Source organism: Sylvia atricapilla, chromosome Z, assembly GCF_009819655.1.
Source record: "Sylvia atricapilla isolate bSylAtr1 chromosome Z, bSylAtr1.pri, whole genome shotgun sequence".
Taxonomy (NCBI): domain Eukaryota; kingdom Metazoa; phylum Chordata; class Aves; order Passeriformes; family Sylviidae; genus Sylvia; species Sylvia atricapilla.
The window spans coordinates 78364709-78384990 of NC_089174.1; the positions used below are offsets into that span (position 1 = coordinate 78364709).

At 34.1% G+C, this 20282-nt stretch overlaps 1 protein-coding gene across 2 annotated transcripts in view; it reads left to right on the forward strand.

Moving 5' to 3' along the window:
• The window catches only part of IPO11 (importin 11), an 82736-nt gene that overhangs the window by 11777 nt on the left and 50677 nt on the right, over positions 1-20282 (forward strand). For both annotated transcript variants that reach the window (XM_066339603.1, XM_066339604.1), the window contains 13 exons: positions 434-534; positions 5276-5348; positions 8660-8863; positions 10520-10652; positions 11452-11510; positions 12238-12286; positions 13580-13650; positions 15010-15202; positions 16003-16155; positions 16421-16464; positions 17351-17441; positions 18895-18942; positions 19572-19677. In XM_066339603.1, the coding sequence (XP_066195700.1) occupies positions 434-534; positions 5276-5348; positions 8660-8863; positions 10520-10652; positions 11452-11510; positions 12238-12286; positions 13580-13650; positions 15010-15202; positions 16003-16155; positions 16421-16464; positions 17351-17441; positions 18895-18942; positions 19572-19677 (1325 nt within the window). The remainder of the gene's footprint in view (positions 1-433; positions 535-5275; positions 5349-8659; positions 8864-10519; positions 10653-11451; positions 11511-12237; positions 12287-13579; positions 13651-15009; positions 15203-16002; positions 16156-16420; positions 16465-17350; positions 17442-18894; positions 18943-19571; positions 19678-20282) is intronic.

Genomic DNA, 20282 nt, shown 5'->3' on the forward strand with positions numbered 1-20282 from the left:
AACTGCCTTCTGACTAGAATAAGGAATTTTCCTGTATTCTGCAATGACACAAAATTCTGACATTGTCATTAAAGATGTAATTATGTCAAGATGTAATTATACTATGTAATTTAATATGTCATTAAAGAACGTAAAAATCGTTGGATTCTAGTAACCACCCTTACATTTCCTTTTCTGGCAGACAAGATTAGCAATACATTTGCCTTATATGTTGGGGTTTTTTTAAATTAATCAAAATTTGGGCTAGTGATAAACATCTTTTCAATCTTTAAAAATTTTTGTTTAGCACAGTGTTTCCACATTTCTGTCAAATGGTGATTAAGGCTTTTTGTTTATGTACACCCATGTCACAGAGGGCATGTGTTGATACAATTTCTGTCTTGCTTGTGGTGTCTTGAGCAATTTTTAATTTTTTTTTTTTTTTTGTAAACAGAACATCTTTACAAATCATAGCCTGGATGTGAATGTGAGATGGTTAGCTGTGTTGTACTTTAAAAATGGAATCGATCGGTACTGGAGACGAGTTGCACCGCAGTAAGTTTTGAGTTCTTCCACTTAACTGTCATAAAGTTGGCTTTGCTATGGTTGCCAGGCTGGAAAAACAGCAGATCCTTATTTCATAGAAGTTACTTTAGAATTTATGATGAAACTGACAGCATGCTTCAAACTTCAGGAGTTGCTGATGAAACATTATGGCTTTATATTACTTCTTATGACTGTGTTCATGATTTACTTTTGAGAACTGAGTTAGAAAGCTGTTTCATAAATTATAGGTTTTGAAGTGATGCAGTAAGTGTCACAACATTGACACCTTGATTTACTGATAGTGACAGAAGTGAAAGGAGAGTGGGAGAGACATTTCATTTTGTTTAACGTGATTTGAATTGAATGCGTACATGGGAAAGAGGCAGTAGGTATCATAAACTAAAAATTTCAGGTCATTTTTTTGTTGTTCTGATATGTGGGCTCTGATAATGCATGACAAAGAGTTCTCCAAAGAAGATAAGTACTTTCTGTGAGCTCCATGTAATTTACTTAAAAATTGCAAAAAGTGCCATTTTAATATGTAACCTGTAGAATTTTGTACTTCCCAGTCTTTTGTGTGAAGTGCATATTTTTCCTTTAAAAACAGGTGTGATTTCACAAAAAGTTTCAATACTAGAACTCATAAAGGCTGGCAAGTGTTGAGTCTCTCTTAAAGCTAGTAATAGGTGGGACTGTCACTGTCAGATGTAGGGTATTAGATGGGATTCTAGGTACATTAGATGGTATTCTAGTTTTTCTGAGTCACAAATATAAAGTAAGTGTTATATATAAGTGTTACAATACAAAGTGCCATTTTCATTGTTCATTGTTTGAGATAGTTCAATGTATTTTGCCTTGCATTGTAAGCTTTTCCGAGGACCTACCAAAAGAGGGAAAAATTACAAAATTCTGTATCCACAGCACATTTTAAGTAGTGTAGTACTCCTTCATTATTGCATAGAGCAGTTGAGTATTTGTATGTGTAAAATAGTACATAATTACAAAATGTCCACAAGCATTTGGGTTCCTTTTTATATGAAAGGAAAATACTATCTTTTTCATGAAAATTGGGATGTATCTTTGACATTCCTGGTTAATGGGATTCTGCTTACAATACTGGTACTTGTCAGGAACTGTTGGAAGGAGTTGAACATTGTTTCAATCTGTTTATTTTTTTAGACACTAGTAGCGTTTCTAGTAAAAAAGCATGGTTTATTTCTTGCAGAACTAAGTACTAGAATTTTACTGTTTGACATAAAAATTAAATAAAAATATTTTAATGTAGTTTTCTTGTAGTTTTAAATTAAATATAATTTTAAAAGTAAATTTTTCTTGGCCTTAAAGATTCCATGGGTTAAATGTATATTGAATTTCCAGTGCAACCCTATTTTTCTCCATTTCTAATTTTTCTGCCAGTGACTGAATGCAATTAAAGTATAAAATTAATTTGAAAAATCATTGGCTGCTGTTAAGGACTCAAAGGAGTAATGCATACTAGATTTTTAGCCTGTGTCCAACTGTTTTTCTTTCTAAATTTTTTTAGATGTGACATTTTGTCAGCATTCCCTCAGATCACGTTTCTCTAGTATATGTTGAGGTCACTTTGAGAAATCCAGATTTAAACTAAATTCTCGGTGGATTATTTTGCAAATCAATCATACTTTGAATGTCATGATTTTTTGAAGGCTTCATTGTAGAGGCTGCATTTTTGTTGTCTTTGTAAAATTCTTGTCTTTTGTCTTGTGCTTCACTTCAGCAGCTGTCCACTCTCTATCCATAGTAGTGCTGCAGAGCATATTTTGAAGTACAGATGAGGCTTAAAACTGCATTTTCCAGTGAGAGTGATTTTGAAGATGAGCCCATGAACTTCCTCCCTCCTGCTTTTTCAGGCAGCATTTTGTATAACTGTGGTGAAGGTCCAGAGTTGTCATATCCTCTTTTCACACACAGTTTGGCATCTTTTTTTGAAATTCTTTTGTCAGCCTCCTCAAAAGCTGATGTTAGAGGATGATTTTGTATGTGTTTTTATTTTCTTCAGAAATTATTTGTCTTCAACTCAAGAGTTGAACATGTTTTTGATTTTACAATTACTTTTGTATCCTGTCTCTTGTAGACTTTGTTTTCTTATTTGAGTACCGTATTAGTGACTTTAACAATACTTTTCAAATATATGTTTTTACTTGTGTGATAACGCCTCATAAGTCAGAAATCCAAAATATCAGACATTTTTTAAAAAAGCTCCAAAATAAGTATTTGAATGTATATTTCTCCATACCACAGACCCAGAGAAAGATCAAAGTAATGTTGAACTTGAAAATTGTGAACTACTATGGCATAGTAGATAGAAGTTCATGTGTAGGTGAAGCTGTTTTAATTTTTTGGGCGCATATAATTCAACGCTGAAGGGAAATAGCTGGCTCAGTGAGGCACATTCTTCCTAACTTCTCGCCTGCCTATAACTTTTTCGGATGGAGTAGTGGGACTGTCTTTCTTGCGAGGGGCTGGTGCCGGTGTGTCCCTGTTTTCCGGCAGATGTCAGCCTGGTGCTGCTCAAACTGCCAATTCCTCCGCCCAGCAGGAATTCCAGGCTCGGGCAAACCCTGGGAGGGCTCTGTCACACAGTGCTCTGTGGCACTTGCATCGGCACTGATTTATTAGATTTTTTTTTCATTACTGTTTTCCAGTTTTGCTCATCACAAGCTTGTGTATTTGAGGCGTTTGTCCTCATGAATCTGTGACTTTCCTTTCCTTTGTCTGCAATGGCAAATGCTTTATTATAGCGTTTTTGTTTACAGTAAGTGGTGAGCTACATTCTTGCTGCTCTTAGAATGTGTGTGTGATAAGTTTAGTATAATTATGAAAAAGTGTTTAAAGCCAGGGGTCTTGTGAGCTCACAAACAAAGTAAACGAAGTAATATAGTAAAACAGGTCTTTTTTTTTATAGACCAGGTTTTAGGTGCTTTCTGTTGTCTCTGAAAGTGAAGTAGTATACAATCTACATTTAATTGAGAATGGATTTTTGAATTTTATTAATAAGAGCTTTTAAGTTTTAGAAACCACTTAGAGGATGCCTGTATGTGTGGAAACTATATATTGCATTTTCATATTATAGAAGAAACCCACAAAAATTTTTTTTTTTATGGAATGTAATCTCATGGCTTTAGATTAATAAATTAAAATAGTTACATGCAGAAAATCTTTTACTATTGCAGAAATCTCTGTAAATTTTTCACCAAAAAGTTTTTAGGCCTAATTTAATTTTATGCAAAAAAAAAAAAAATCTTTAAGTCTACATCTTGATTTAAAAATTAAAACAAAATTGTGGCTCCCAAATGCTGTAACTACTTTGGAAAATAAGACTTAGTGTAGAGTTTTGAGTCACCAGGGAAACAATGAATTGCTCCCCCTCCTTTTGTACTGTACTTCAAATGATGAATCTTTAAACTAGGACAGGGCAAGTACTTGATTTTTGTGCAGGGGTGAAGGGAAAGTGAAAACTAGAATATTTTTGCAGATGTTTCCTCTTATGGCTATTCCTGCTTCTATTTTGTTATTATTTTGAGATTGATATTTAGTATTTGTCTAGATTAGTGTAAAACCTATGCTTTAGGGAACTTTAGACATCATTTTAAACCTCAGTATGTAGAACTAGCTGGTTAATTTCTGTGTCTGAGGTCAGACAAGAGGAAGTGGTTGTGTTGGTGTGTTTAATCTTCTTAATTTCCAGCCACTAGTCTTCCCTGAGATATGATGTTTGCATGCATGCTTCTAACTCATTGCAATGTTAGGTAAAAATTTCATTTGAGCAATCTTCAGTGATAACTTACAGGTTTTTTATGTAGAAGAAACAGCTTTCTAGATGCTATCAGTAAATGAGTATGTGTTGGAATTTTTGGTTTGGTTTGGTTTTGGTTTTCTCTTTCCCCAGTAATATAATCTATAAATATCAACAAAACCTTTTTTAAAGCACTGTGTTGTGTTTCCTGACTAGAAATTGTAAGAAAATTGCATGAATCATATAAAGTCTAAAGTAATACAGGAATGATATCATACTGTAACTTGTAGTCTTAAACTGATAGAGGTTGCTTAAAATGAAATATTAAGATGCCACAGTGCTGCACTTGAACAAAAATTAACCTTTGTGGCTTAGAATTTGCCCTGCTCACTATTTCCCCCTGCATTTTAATAACCTTTGTGTGAAAAGTATGTATTAACATACATTTCACACAAAGGTATAATTTTCAAAGGATTTGTACTTTTAAGTGTAAATATATTACTTGCTTGTAGAAAAAGGACTTCTAATAGAAAAGACTTAACTGCTTTTACCAAAAGACATATCATCTGATATGGTGATTGGCTTATTCTGGACATTGTCCATTAGTATACATGAGCAAATTCATGTTCAAATCCTTAATTCTGACAGTAATAAGTGTATAACAATTGTTTATGAGCAATTAATTTGTGTTTTGTACAGTTTTGCATTTTTTCAGTATGTATCTGTTTATCTCACTCTGTCATTCTTTTGCCATGTATCTTTAAAAAGGTCACTTCAGGTCTCAAAATGTGAGACTCAGATGCCTTTTAAGTATTTTTTCACTATTCCCTCTCTTTTTTGAAGATACTTGAGATAGTGAAAGAACAGAGGATGTTCTTTTGTTAGTTTTGATAGTGTTTTTGATACTTTACATATGAATTGATAGTAGTTTTTTAATTGAAAATAAATAATATTTTAATAAATATATCCTGCCAGTGCTCTTTCTGAAGAAGAAAAATCTACATTGCGTGCTGGACTTATCACCAACTTTAATGAGCCAGTGAATCAGGTTAGTGGTGACTGTTTATTACTCTTCCAATAAATGCTTTTACTGATAGATAGCTTGGTTTCTTTCTTTACAAAGTAGTTAATTATAATAATGAAGTTGCAGTTTACATATTGCTTTTCAGACAGATCCTGAAGTGAGATCTTTTACAATAGGTCATAATTTATTGAATTGTGGAAACGCTTTGGCTGGAATCAACCTGTTTTGTCTCTCTCATTTGTTTCTTTTGGTGTTGCAGTGTTGTTAGTTTGTTGGCATTTGGTGAAATGGTTCAGGAATGAATGTAGCTCAAAAACAACCTTTCCTTGAGGGATTTTCTACTTTTTCAGCTGTGTCCGTTCTCTTACCTGACTCCCAGTGTGGCCATACAAGGAAGTGTGCCAGTGGCATAGCAGGAATGAGCTGTTGAGATTGCTGCTGTATAAACCCACCTAAGCTGTATTGCAGTCACATGTCCAGTTACAGTGTAGTGAATTTAAATAAGCTTAATAAAGCTTCAGTGTGATACTGTCTTTTCTTACATAAAATGACCAATTGTAAGCCATGATTTTGATCAAAATAAGAATTCATTATTGTGTTGAGTACGGAACTAATGTTAGGGGCACAGAGTATGTCCATACTAGATGAATCAATCTTATTTGTGCTAACTTACTTATCAGGCAAGTGTAAGATTCTGCAAGGAAGTATTTGCTAATAATTTGAGCTAGATCTTAAATAACTTTGTCAAGAAAATACAGAAATGATAAGCATAAGGTAAAGATTAAAAAGAAAAAGCATTGGAAATAAACTTCTGTTCTGCAGACAGTTCAGTTTTAACTTTTTGGGATTTCTTGACAGGATTAATGTAAATTCTAGGATTAGAGCAATTTATCAAAATTAGGGTAATATAGTATTTATAGAAGCCTGTTGTGAAATGACAATTTTGACTAGAGTTAAAAAATTTCATTGCAAATACAATTTTTAAAAAAGCATATAAAGTATGGGAGGTACAGTTTCAATGTAAACGATATGACCAAATATTACTTGTTTCTGTATTTTAACCAAAAAGAACTATGAAGTATCTCAAGCTGAACCACAGTGCATGTTATTTATGCATCTACTAGGTAGCATATAATTTATCAAATGTTTAATTTTGAAGTTTATAAGTTTTTTGCACATAGAAATGGGCAAATTAATTATAAAAGTCTAATATTAACTGCATTGTTTGTTAAAAAAAGTAAAACTTTTTATCAATACTTTTTTCATACATTTATTGGTATTTCATCAGGTTTCTTGCTAAGATGATAGCATAGCATGTTTTGTATTTAAAAATGCCACTTCTGATGAACAGTTCTGGAGTTCTCTGACTGTAATTGCAGTTGAGATTGGAACCTTTTAAACTGACATTTTAAAGGCTAGTTGTCTTCATCTTTTGATTTATGTGTCCTTGTGACATTTTTTGGGATGTCATTTTTTAAGAAGTGGAAACCTTTGTTTGTTTTTATGGCAGCAGTCTAAATAATTGCCTGAACAATTATATGCGATACTGGAATATGTTTACAGAGGCCATATCCCTTTCTTTCCCCTTGTTCCCCAATCTGTGTTGTAGGTATCCTGAGGTGTCCTTTCAGAGGAATCTTGTTTAGCTCCCAGCCTGCTTGATATGTCTGAGTTTTGATATCCTGTGTTCCTGATAACTGCACTTTTCCAGTCACAGATAGCTCATAACACAGTTGCTATCTGCTTGTGCTTTTTGCATCACTGAAGGCAGAAAAAGTTATAACTCTTTTATAGAAAGAAAAACAACACAGAAAAGTGAGAAATAGGCATACTATGGAGATGTGATGATACAACTTGACTTCCAGGGGAGGTGGAGAGGAAAAAGAGAACATACCATCTGCAGAGAGCATAATTTCCATGCCCTCTGAAGATATTTACCATATGGAGGGAACACTGGAACAAAGTACTTCTTCAAATGTATGACAGCAAGTTCTTTTTCTTCTTTCTCCCCATTTAAAAAGCCAGTCCACAAGATAAAAGTACTTTTGGCCTTCCTTGGAGGTTGCCTGTGTATCACATGGGGAGAAGAATTTATTTGCTCCTCCTCTCCCCAGTTTGATCTGGTATTAAGTAGGACTTCCAGCTCTTCTTTGTGAATGCTGACATCATTTTCCTGAAGCAAGTCTTCTCACTACACAGCATGGTAGGAATAAATATTGCAGAAGACTTGGTGGAGTTGTCAGACTCCAGATGAAACAGCTGAGGAAGCAGTAAAGAAGGAGAAGGGCATAGCTCTATCCTTCTTAGGCCTGTAGATTGCTTGGATTCCTTCTGGTAGCCTAAGAACATGGCTTCTTCCCCAGGCTGGAAGTGTGGTTATTCTACTGTGTTGAAGGAGAGGGTGTCTGCTTCACTAATTCAGTCAAGAACCTTTTCAATTAGAATGTGATAAGAACTGGGAAAATAAGAATGTGAAATTTTTGGACGTCTGAGGTAGGGTTTTGAGAGGCCATACAAAAGATGTTAAGGAATGTTTAGGGGAAGGGAGTTGCACAGCTGCCGAGTGTGGAATGGACAGAAAGACAGGATGAGAAGGGCCAGTCATGTATAAAGCATGGGTTGTCTGTACATATGCCTAAACAGACCCTGTGCCTGATGGCTACTGCCTGTCCTGTGTTCTGATTGCATGCCTTACCTGTATTCCTGTGTAACCTCACTCTGTTCATCGTGCATGTGTGCTGCAAAGGTTCGAGCTGCTGGCAAGACTGGTGTGAGTGGGATTTGGGCCCAGCAATCAAAGTCAGGTGGTATGAGTGGTGCAGGTGCCCCTAGCCTGTGCTTCTGAAAATCTGGAGCAAGAGAGTCTCAGTTCCAGTTACTGGAATGGGGCTTCGGCTTACACATATGTGTGCCAGGGGCTGGGAATGGCTCCATCTGAAAGTCAGATAGAGCAGAATTAAGGATAATTTGTACTCAGCAGTGTATGGTCATAGAAAGTGATAGAAAAGATCAGTAAGTAAAAAGTGATTCCCAAATATTTGTATCTTCATGTATGTGATTTCTAGAATAAACATAGTTACTGGTCTTCATGCAAAATTTAAACAAGATATTGAGGTTTTTTTATTTTATGTAAATACTTGCTGCAAACATAAAACAGAATACTTTTTCTTCACGTTTATTTGCATTCAGCAAATTTAAAAATAGCTTGAAGAAAAGCACACAAAAATCTAGCAATCCCAGTCTTTTTTGGTTCAGGTTTTATTTGGCTGTGGAGCTTGTCATTATTCATTTCCTGGGTGCCCTTTGACTTAATGGTGTCTGTGCTTTTTTTGCAGATAGCAACTCAGATCTCTGTACTGATTGCTAAAGTTGCCAGAGTGGACTGCCCAAGGCAATGGCCAGAACTTATACCCACTCTTGTAGAATCTGTGAAGGTGCAGGATGACCTTCAGCAGCACAGGGCGCTACTTACATTTTACCATGTTACAAAGACCTTGGCATCCAAATGTCTTGCTGCGGATAGGAAGCTTTTCTATGATGTAAGTAGTATGATGCAGTATTTTAGAGCATGCAAACTTTGTACGTGCTTGCTTCTTCCAGAGTTAAACTGGCAGGGCATTAATAGCATGTCTATGGACTTTGTCTGCCCTTGGAACAGAAGTGCTCTTATGTTGTGGGTATCTGTACACTACAGAATAACTGGAAGTCAGTTGCTGGGTGAGATGTTTGAGGTCTTTATTAATTTTGCATACAACTTGAATGTTATCTTAATTTGTCTAAAGAAGCAGAGCTTCATCTGCAGAACAGTATCTGCATTTCAGCCTTATGATATACCTGATCATACTTTCCTAGGAATTTATGAATTTTTTTTGGAAGTGTGTTCTGAGTTCGTTTGTCAGTATAGTCTTTGAAAAATACTGGGGTTTAGACTTCCATACTACCATATTTTATTTTTTTGTCATCAGCAGAAATGTGTTTGAGGTTTTTCCCGGCCATCTCTTCAGGTTTAATTAAAAGTCAAGGTGTGAATGCAAATGCCAGATCTCATGTAATTCAGCTTGCATTCTGTGTTGTAAAAATCCACTGATTAGAACACAGATGTAACTTTGGCTGTAGCCATGCATCTCCAAACCCATTTGGAGTTGGCCAACAGTGTAGTACAGCTAACTGAATTTAGTGAGTTAAACACTTTTTCCAAACATGTTACTTTTGAATTTTTTAAATTTTTATTTATTCCTTTATTTCAAAGGAAAGAGTGAGCACTGAAAATGAAAACTATTTATTAAGGTTTACCTTTTTATCTATGTAGAAATTTCTGTCTGTGTAATCAATAAGATGAAATTTTAACCATCAGGAGTCTGAGGCATTGAAGACTGACTTATAAATAGTACCTTTACTAACCTTTACTCAGTTAAAGCAACTAAATAAACAATCATGTGCTTTTGACTCCATTGATAAAGGATGTAGCAGACTTAAGTGCAGATTTCCATCATCATGAAGGTGTCAAGTGCTACAATAACTGTGTGAGAAAACCTTTATCGTCTGTTTGTAATTCAGATATCTTTATCAGTTAAGCACTGTCTGTGAACTGTAATGTGGATTAAGGTTTAGATTTATTCAGTTCTACTTGATTAGATACTTTTCATTCGTGTTTTAAAAAAATTGAGGGAAAAAGTCAGTGTTTGTAGCTATTAACAAAGTTAGTTTTGTAGTAGGCATTGTTCAGTATTATTGGATCTGTAACAGTTGAATATGTCCCAGAGTAAGCTGATTCCAACCTCAATTTAACTGTAATGTGGACAGCTTGTCTTTGTGGGAGAAGAGGTGAATGAGGAAAGCTGATAATTTTTTGAAGTGTCATACCATATTATACACCAGCAGCTGTATTTACTGAAAATCAGCTAAGAAAAGAGTCCTAAATAATTTTCTTTAAGGTGACAGTCATAGAGCCAGGTAGTCAGGGAAACCAGTGAGTTTGTATCTTCAAATAAAGGCCAGATATTTTTCTGGAAAATATCTTTAGATTAATGCAACTCATTACAACAATGAAGCAAATTGAACATTGTGGCCTGTGATACATACAAAAAGCTGGATTAAATATTTTAAGAGTCCAAAGCAGCCTTTAAAATTTAGGGATTTATTATGGTATAGCAAAATTCTGGAAAGAAAATATATTCTTCATTTTCCTTTTGCAGCTTACATCAAGTATTTATGGCTTTGCTTGTTCCTTGTGGAATCATCATACAGATACATTCTTACAGCAAATTTGTACAGGGGATGAAGCTGCAGCTGCAAATTCGCTTGAAAGGACCTTGCTGTCATTGAAAGGTAGTAATGTAGAATGATGTTAAGGGTAAGGAATAAAATAACTTTCTTTGTGGGAAATATGTAGAACTTCTTTGGTAGATAGTTCCCATTCTCTAACAAAGCCATGCCCATTGGGAATAACTTTATTCTTGGTTTATTTTATCTGTAGTGTTAGCAAGGCAGAAGGAGGGTTGCTCATGCAGAAGGGAGATAGAGTAGTCTTGTTTCTCAGCATGTGAGAAATTGTGCATGTTGTCAGAAGTCATTGTCTAGGAGGTTGGAAAGTGCGTCGCATAACAGGGTATTTTCTAATGTGTGTTGTTATTTAGGCTTGCATGTCTTTAGTGGTTAATTGAGGAAGCTGAGCTACAAGTTTCATTCCATTAAGTTCACCCTGTGTACAGTGAAAAGCTGTAGTTAGTTTGGTTAGCTTAGCAGTTAGTTTTAGGTTGAAGCTCAAAGGCTTGTGAATGGAGTAAATGCATATTCTGACTATTTGCTGCTTTGAACAACTGATATTTTTGTAGTTACTGCAGGATCTTTCAGGAGTTGAGTACTCAGAGTTTTGGCAGAATTCTTCCAGATAGTGTTTGATAGAGTAATTATTGGAGTTCTCTTCATCATTTTACAAAAGATGAATTTTAAAGTAATTTCAGTAAGGTGAATGTTAGGTATGGATGAAGCATCTGGGAACCAAAATTGTGTGTTTTTCAAAGCGTTGAGTTGAAAGAAAGGCATGGCAGGTAGAATTGTAATTGTGTTATGAAATTTGTTGAAACAACGTCTAATGAATAGCTACACAAGTAATTTTTGTTCCTAGTGCTTCGGAAACTAACGGTCTATGGCTTTGTGGAACCTCATTGTAATGCAGAGGTGATGGTAAGTTCAAGTAAATCTGGTTCATGATTAGTAATCTTTTTTGATGATTTCAGGTGTTGTTAGAGCTGTTTTTTAAAGTCATTGAAAGACACACATTTGTATTATACAAAGGATGATAAAACAACATTCTCTCCAAGTTGTCGTCCCAGCAGTCAAGAACTCTCAAATCCTAGATGGATTCTAAACACTATGACACTAATGGCATCATGTTTAAAAAAAGACAAGACACCCTTTCCAATTTATGCACCTCATGATGGTGACACTTGTTACTGTACTGAAAGATATATCTTACATGCACTCTCCTCCCCTAAGTTAAAAGTATTTTATTCAGTGAGGAATGTGATGCCATGCTTGTCCTATCACATTTGTGTGATTGAGATAGCAGTCTGTGGTCTGCAGCCCATGGAGAGGGTAGTGTCAGACAAAGAAACCCAAGCACCTTCCTCAACCTCCAGTGCTGCCTGTTTTGCTGGAGAAATTGAGTACCTGTGACCTACAGGCTACACTAGGAAGTTGAGAACAGGGTAGAACTGGATGAGCATATCATCTATGCAGTCTGCTTTCTAGCTATTTGTTAATTTCTTGAGGAAATTGTTCAAAATAATCAAAGAGCTCAGTTAAAAGTTATGAGGTCATGTCTGAGCTGGTAACACATGACTTCAGTCTGATGTTCTTATAATACAATGCAGAATAGGCTTCATCTTTCAGAGACCTGTTTGTTTTTCAGGGTTTTCTACATGCTATATTTGAACGGCTGAAACAGTTTCTTCAGTGTAGTAAGTATCTGAGTATTTTTCTTTGTATTCATTGTTAAACATTAGAAGCTGCATGAAAATATACAGACTAGTGTATCAACAGTTATCATTTAGGTGCAAGGAATTTTTGTATAAGTCAAAATATTTCTTTAAATACTGCTGAAACTATCAAAGAAGAATTCAGTAAAAATGTCTTTGTATCAAGGGACTAAAATCACACTAAAATTGTATTTGGTGTTGTCTTTTAACAGCACTTTATACAAGATTAGATGTCCTAACTGAATAGAAAGAATTTTTAAAAAATAGGTTACATGCAATTTTGATATTTTGATGAGGTTTCTGGATTCAGGCAGGCACCTGTACTTTAGTAAGAGGGCTGATATGGGCTTTGAGCCTCATTTTTAGAAGAGATGGAAAGTGCCCCCATTTGCCATTTCCACTGTACTACAGTCAGGTTCCTTCTAACTCTTCTTTGCTTTTTGACAAGAAAGGTGCAGAGTTTAATAGGAAGGAATTGGAAACCTTCCCATACTGAAGTTTGGTGTTTATTGTAGTCCCCTAGAATATGTGGACTTCAGTATTTCTGCGTTCTAAGACAAGAACTGAGCCGAACCTTCCCATTTCCACTTTTCTGATCAGTAAATTGTTTTGCAAAAGCAGGATTAGTGTTTACATTTATTTTATCATGTTTCTGCCTGTAATCCTCAATATGGCCCTTTCTGGTTTTTCTTTTTGTTAATAAAAGTTTTGTCTGCTTTTTTTTCCTATTTGAGAATGTTTTCTAATGTCTCTAATAAATTATTCTTTAAGGTGGAATTTCTAAAAAAGCATGTAATAGGATGTGGTAATAGTTTTGTTAAAAGGACATCTTTATATTTTCAATGCATAATTGTTTTTTGTCTATACTACCATTTGCTTGCATTATTTTCATTGCCTTTTGAATTTTCTGTAATGATGTCACAATTATTATAGCCTGACCAAGTGCAGTGAATTTCACTGCAATTGAGAGAAACTGTTTAAGATTGCTTTTTTCCAGTACTCATTACCTTGAATTAGATTTGGAATTTATTTTGCAAAATTATATTTGGAATTTATTTATTTATATAAAATAAAATATATTTTATTAAAATTTTGGCATTTTAATTTTGATTTAAAATTTATTTATTTGGATGTATAACTTTTTTCAGGCTCAACTTAATCTCTTAAGTACAGTAAAAATAAGTTCTTCTTCAGTGTTAATTATTTATAACTTACCTATCCAGAAAGAAAATGAAAGTCTAAAAGATGATAGTCATGAAATGTCTGATTTACTAGGTAGAAATATAAGACCAGAAAGCATATGCAGAGATCGTCTAGAAAAGACCATAATTCTGTTCACTAAAGTGGTAAGTAAAATTTTCTTTCAGTTACTGTGTAGTTTATAGTTTCTGCAGGAGCAGTCTCTGTCCAGACACATATGTGCCTTAAAGTGAATCCATGTTAGGTCTTTCAAAGAAATGGAAGGTACTGCAACTTTAAAAAAAAACCACCTTAAAAAACCTCTAAAACTTCGGTTATGAGATACCCTTTTCTTCAGAAATATCTGTTTACTCATGCTGTTGTAAGTTGCAGCAGCAAATAATATGTTTTCTCAGCTCAAACAAAATCAAGTGCATTCTGTAAGTAAATTATTTAGCTAGGGATTGTTTGTAGAGCAATTCTGGAAGCATTGGTAGAACAATGGTAATAGTATAAAGGAATAAAGCTTTCCATCTTATCTTTTATATAGTTAGATCACTGTTTCTATGGCTTTGTTAGTTCTGTGGAATTACTGGCCACATTAATTAATCAAAAGAAAATGAACAGCAAACTCTTGCCCTCTGAGGCTTGTATTGTATGATACACTTGGACTTGTCAGCTGATCCCGTGTAAATGTTAAATGCATATTGTGTGGAAGATAATTTTAACATAGACAGTTGGTCTAGTTTTTTTTTTTTTTTTTTTTTTTTTTTTTTTTTTTTTTTTTTTTTTTTTTTTTAAGTTGCACAACCTACAGAGTTCCCAGAGTTTTCAGATTCTTTTTAGAGGCCATGGGTCTCTTAAATATTCAACCTAGTTATCAGAAGTAAAAGACTTCACACAGATTGAGATGAAGATGCTCTGACACATTATTTTTGGTCTTTGTCATAGTACTTTTGCAATGTGCATGTCTTTTCACAGACCTGTAGACAAAGTTAATTTGATTAATAATTAATCTACTGCTTGTAGAAATTCACATGCAAGAATATAGGTTTAGGCATTTTAAATGCAGTACTAAAAGAGAGGAAAGGAATCCACCAGTTTATTTTAGATCAGTAACTGGAAAAGCTTAGTGCTTGTACTGTAGTGGTGGTATTGGGGGGGGGAAGTTAGATATCCCTCCTAGCTCTTTTGCTTAAACTGATTCTAACAGGGATGAATAATCTGCCAAAATACTGTTTTAAGTACAGCTGATATATTTTATTTACTATTAGCAAATTGATGCATTTGAAAATGGGTATTGTCCTTCATACTTAAAAAAAAAAAAAAAGTAGTTTTGAACCCAAATCAAGAATAATGCTTCATTAACAATTGATACTGATCTCTTTCTGATTTCCTGTCCATGTTCAGTTTTCTATAATTTTATATAAGTTGGCACCTGTTTTTGGTAACTAGTTTACTAAAGCATTTACTAAGACTTCACTAAAAGTGTTTTGATTTCTCTATTTCTCTACTTTTTTTTTAAGCTCTTGGACTTCCTGGATCAGCATCCTTTCTCATTCACTGCTTTGATTCAGAGATCACTGGAGTTCTCTGTAACCTATGTTTTCACAGAAGCTGGAGAAGGAGTTGTATTTGAGCAGTTTATTGTACATTGCATGAATCTCATTAAGATGATTGTAAAAAATTATGCATACAAGCCATCCAAAAATATTGAAGGTACCGTTACTATTTACTAAAATAATTTTTTTATGTGTTGACAAACATTTTGCTAGCTATTCTCAACAGTTAACCCCTTTATTAATGTTTTAATAATTATTGAACTATATAGGGTTCTGTCTCTATGTTGATAATTGTTATTTTAACTTTTAGGGTATTAATGTATATGGATAATGACATTCCAAAGCAATTTTAAATGCAAAATGAGCACAAATATATTTTCTTCTTTGACTTTTTTTAGTTTCCATTGAACTAATTTTAAAAAGTACTGAGATACAGAATTTGATTTATTTCCATTAACTGGTCTGTTGCATCTTTCCCATGAGATATGTTTGATAAAATGGTGTATTTTCTGTAATTAACTAATACCGCTAATACCAGTACAATGAAATACAGTGGGCTGGAGATGCGGTTTAATATAAAGAAGTTCATATGTTTTGCTTTGTGGGACTGGGTTTCATTTTGAAACTTCATACACTCCTGTATGTGTGAATTAAAAAATAACTCAACCTCTAACATGAGTTTTATATGTGGTAGTGACTAGATAACAATTAGTATTCTCTATGAATTTGAAAAAAAGTTTTATATACTGGTGCTGGTGTGTGTCAGAGTAGATTACTTGCTTCAAAACCTGTCTTACCAGCTGAAAGTCTGATGAAGTCTGCCATGAAAATACATTTTTTCTCATTTTCTCTGAGGATAAGAGTTTTTTATTTTTAATTTCCTTCTAATTTTACTGGACTAGTCTTTGATCATTAAGCCACTTAATTGTAACCTGAAATCTTCATGTTTTATTTCAGACAGCAGCCCTGAAACTCTTGAAGCACATAAGATAAAGACAGCTTTTTTCACATACCCAACACTAACAGAAATATGTAGGAGATTAGTCACTCACTATTTTCTGCTGACAAAGGAAGAATTGACCATGTGGGAAGAGGATCCAGAAAGCTTCAGTAAGAAACATGCTGTATAGTTGCTTGTAGTGTAATTAGATATTTGTGTAAATGCTTCATGTCCACATTTTGTCTACAAATTGTCTACTGCTATATTGGCTATTTTATTTCCTGCAGTCTTCTTACATGGACAGATACTTCCTCTAGATATTCTTCTTGCTATAAAAGATTTCTTAGTAGTCATGATATAATCTTATCCTAACACTAAACTTTGTTTGTACCATAGTTGAAATAATACTTTTTTTCTTTTCTTCTGAAATAATAGCTGTAGAAGAGACGGGAGGAGATTCTTGGAAGTACAGTCTCAGAGTGAGTTTTGAAATTGAAGTAAAACCATTAAAAATTCCTGAATGCAATTCATGGTAGTTTTATAACTGAGATAATATTTGAAAATAATCCATATGTTTCTTCAGATTTAGTAAAGTTTAATTTTGTTCTTTTTTTCGGTGCTCAAACTTGCTGGAATACACAGGAATCTATGCACTTCATATTTTAAGAGGGGGAAAAGGAGTTTGCTTCAGCATTTGAATTATATAGCATCTGGTTTAAGCCAGCAGAAGTTGTCTCTATTTTAAACTGATAACTGATGTGACCACATATGACTTTGTTAGTAGACATGATGAGTGAAGCAAGTTCCAGATTAGTTAACTAATATAATAACTAATTAATAAATGTAATTGGTTTAGTTCAGATCAGAAATATGCTGTTGTAGTATATCTCCCAGTTGTAACTGTCATGGTTTGCTTTCCAGAGAGATCTCAAAGTTTATTTGCTGGATTACTTCTATTATTAAACTAAAATAACGCACCATGGTGCATATAGTATGTTCTGGTTGTAAAAGGGTGTTCAGTCCAAGTCCCTGATCTAGAGCAAATTAGCCAATGCACAAACAGCCTGTGACATACCTACAGTGTGGTCACTGGTGGTGCAGCACCAGCTGTTTCACTCCAAATATTCATTGTTTTTCTGCCACAGAACTGGTTGATGTAAATGCAGCCATCAAACCCTTGCTAGAGTTAAGCACAATGTATAGTAGGAGGAGTGGTATTTCTTACAATATTAATTTTGCTACTATATGCTGTGGTTTAAGATGTGACCTTCAGTGTGAGGTATTCAGCACTTAAAATTTTAGCATAAAATGTATATTAATTGCCTTTGTTTTCATAGATTTTAACCAGATCTTTTAATTTTTCAGCCGTGCACAGAAGTTCTTTTTATTGATATTTTTCATGAATACAATCAGACTCTTACTCCAGTTCTTTTAGAAATGGTTCACAGTCTGCAAGGTAAATTCTTTAAAAAAATCAGCAAAGTAAAAAATGTAGGATTGTTTACATTTGTAACATACTCTTGTCAACTATTAAACTATTTTACCTTGTAACATCTAATTTTATGTAGTGTCTTCTCTCTGTATTTGTGAAAGGACATGTTAATATTCTAAAATTATTTCTAAACCTGCCATAATGGAGTGCGTTGTGTATCTAGGAGGAGGACGTCCTAAAGGCTCTTTGGTTTTCATCATAACTATTCTAGATGATTAACAAATGTTGTAGCATTTCTAATTTCATGAGGTTTCAGGCTTTTTGGGAGTGAGCCACAAGCTTAATGAATTCTTTGGGTTGTTTTTAGTTGGGAGCTTCCTGTTCAAATGTTGCAAGGCCACGTTCATGCTGTGTCTCTGACAAAATCTTCGGGGGAGAAAAATCTTTAAAAGAAAAAGTTAAGGTTATGCTGTTGTTTTGGAGAGTTTAGATGACTTCCCAAATCTGAAGAATTGTGTTAAAAATTTATGGGGTTTCTCTATGAAGACTGAATTATTCATAAGTTGAGGAGTGATTAATATTTTCTTTGTTTTACTTTTTGATTCTTTGCCCCCAAACTAAGTTTTATAATGGCCAGGAAAGATGATAAATGGGAGTGGCTTTTTTTCCCATATCGTTTCAGCTCAGGTTGTTTCTCCCAGTGTCATAGTTCAGTTACAATATTTTGTATTCGGGCTTATCAGAAAGAATCATTACATTATATTAAAATAAAAATAGATAGTAATTTTCTGAGAGTGATTTCTGAGTTCACAAAATCTGTGCATAAAGTACTTTATGTATGTAGGTTTTGGGGTGACTTGTACTGTAATATGGGGAGGAGAAATGATTCCTTATAACAGCGTTTACTGTTAATGTGTTTGTTTTCTAAAAATTACATAAGTTCATGCTACCGTGATAAAAGGTATACTTTCTCTTGTCTAATTCTCCTGGGGTCCATAGCAGTTTTCTTCTAAGCTTCATGTTTTCAATTTGAGATTCACTGTTGAAGTACTAGATGATAGGAACAATTCTTAAAACTTCAGAAAGTATTTATTTTTAGGTACACATATATAAAAAATCAGAGAACTAGGTCTAGGGCTCTTTTGGATATGGTACTAAGTGGTTGACAGTTGTCTGCAATTGGCAAGTTTTGAGCCTGTTCATTTATAAGACTTGCTTCTGACGTATGTATATGTTGGTCTTAAAAATGTTCATATCAAAATAAGTAGGTCAGAAATAGGGTGTTAAAGCAGAGATTTGATTTTGATATATTCACTGAACGAAGTATCAAAATTGAAATGACTGAACTTGTAAATTGAGTAAAGGCAGTGAAGGCAGTCTTAATTGATGTCTTCTTTTCTTAAAGCATTTAATTGCAAAGTTGCTGGCATTCCTTATTTTAGTGACACTTTTTTTTTTTTTTAACTTTGGCTTGTAGGATCTACCGATATGGAAAATACCAATGCTATACTGATTAAAGATGCTGGTAAATTAAGTTTTACTTTATTTTTGAAATAACAGAGCCACTTTTGTGTATGTATTTTACTTCTTAAACATTGCATGAAGAATTTGGAAGTTTTTTTAGGTCATATGTAAAGTGGGACCTAAATGCTAATTCTTCTCTCATTGATGTTGGCCTTCACTTTTGAAAATGTCTCTGTAAAAATACACTGCTTTTTGGCTTTTTTCTGAAACAAGCAATGTTCTTTACTGTCCTGTTTCTTCTGCTGTGCCAAGTAAATGACCTTCAGTATTCACATGGATATCCTCTGTTCATTTTAGAAGTGGGAGATTTTATGGCAAAAGAAAATAATTGTTTCTTATGGAACCATCCTTGATGATAGAATAAGATCCTCATTGTTCCTTTGGCTTCTAGCTATTTTCAAGAATCTAACATTTCTTCTGTAATGTCTTTGTTATACTAATAATTTCCACACAAGTTCTTTTCATCATGATCTGATAAAACTTTCTCAAGAAAGATATGCTTTAGTTTTGTTTTCTTTATTCTGTTCAGGTTACCAAAATATGGTTTGAATATTGAGTTAATCTGATTATTTAGTATTAAAAAAAATTAACATTTAAGCAAACAGTAAGCATAACTATTTTTTTCCCCAGTGTATAATGCGGTTGGACTGGCTGCTTATGAACTGTTTGATAGTGTGGATTTTGATCAATGGTTTAAAAATCAGCTCTTAGCAGAACTACAGGTTTCTCATGACAGGTAAACACTTTGGTTTGTTATGCTTTCATCATTTAAATACAAACGTTTGATAAAAATCTGATAAGATATAATGCCTAATAATTACCGAGTTGAAAAATACTCAACCTTGTAATATATCCACTAAATGAGGAGAGGTATGAAATGCCTACAGATAATGATAGCAGTCTTCTTGACAGATCATATTTAAATTCCTGTGTGGTGAATACTTCCAGGGTTATGTAAAAGTACATTGTCTGTCTTCTTGCGTACGTTAGAGTTGACTAAACCTTCTCAGGATAACCAGCTTTGCTCATTTAAGGAAAGATATTTAGGTCTCCAGACACCCTGGAGTCCTCTAGCAGCAAAATCCAACTGAAATCTGTGGAAATCATCCCTGTAAAACTGTAGTTTAGCCAAGATAGTGATTTGTTCTACTCTTTGAGTTTAAATACAAGCCCTCTGTAATTCTGTTCAGTACATTTTGCTGCAATAAAGGGGAAATAAGGGTTTGGGTTGTGTTGTAAAGTATGAATGAGTGCAGCTTGTTCTACTTGAAGTGTTTTATGCAGTCCATCAGCACCAAGGTCCCCCTCACTTTGGATGGCCTTCACACAAGTACCTCCTGT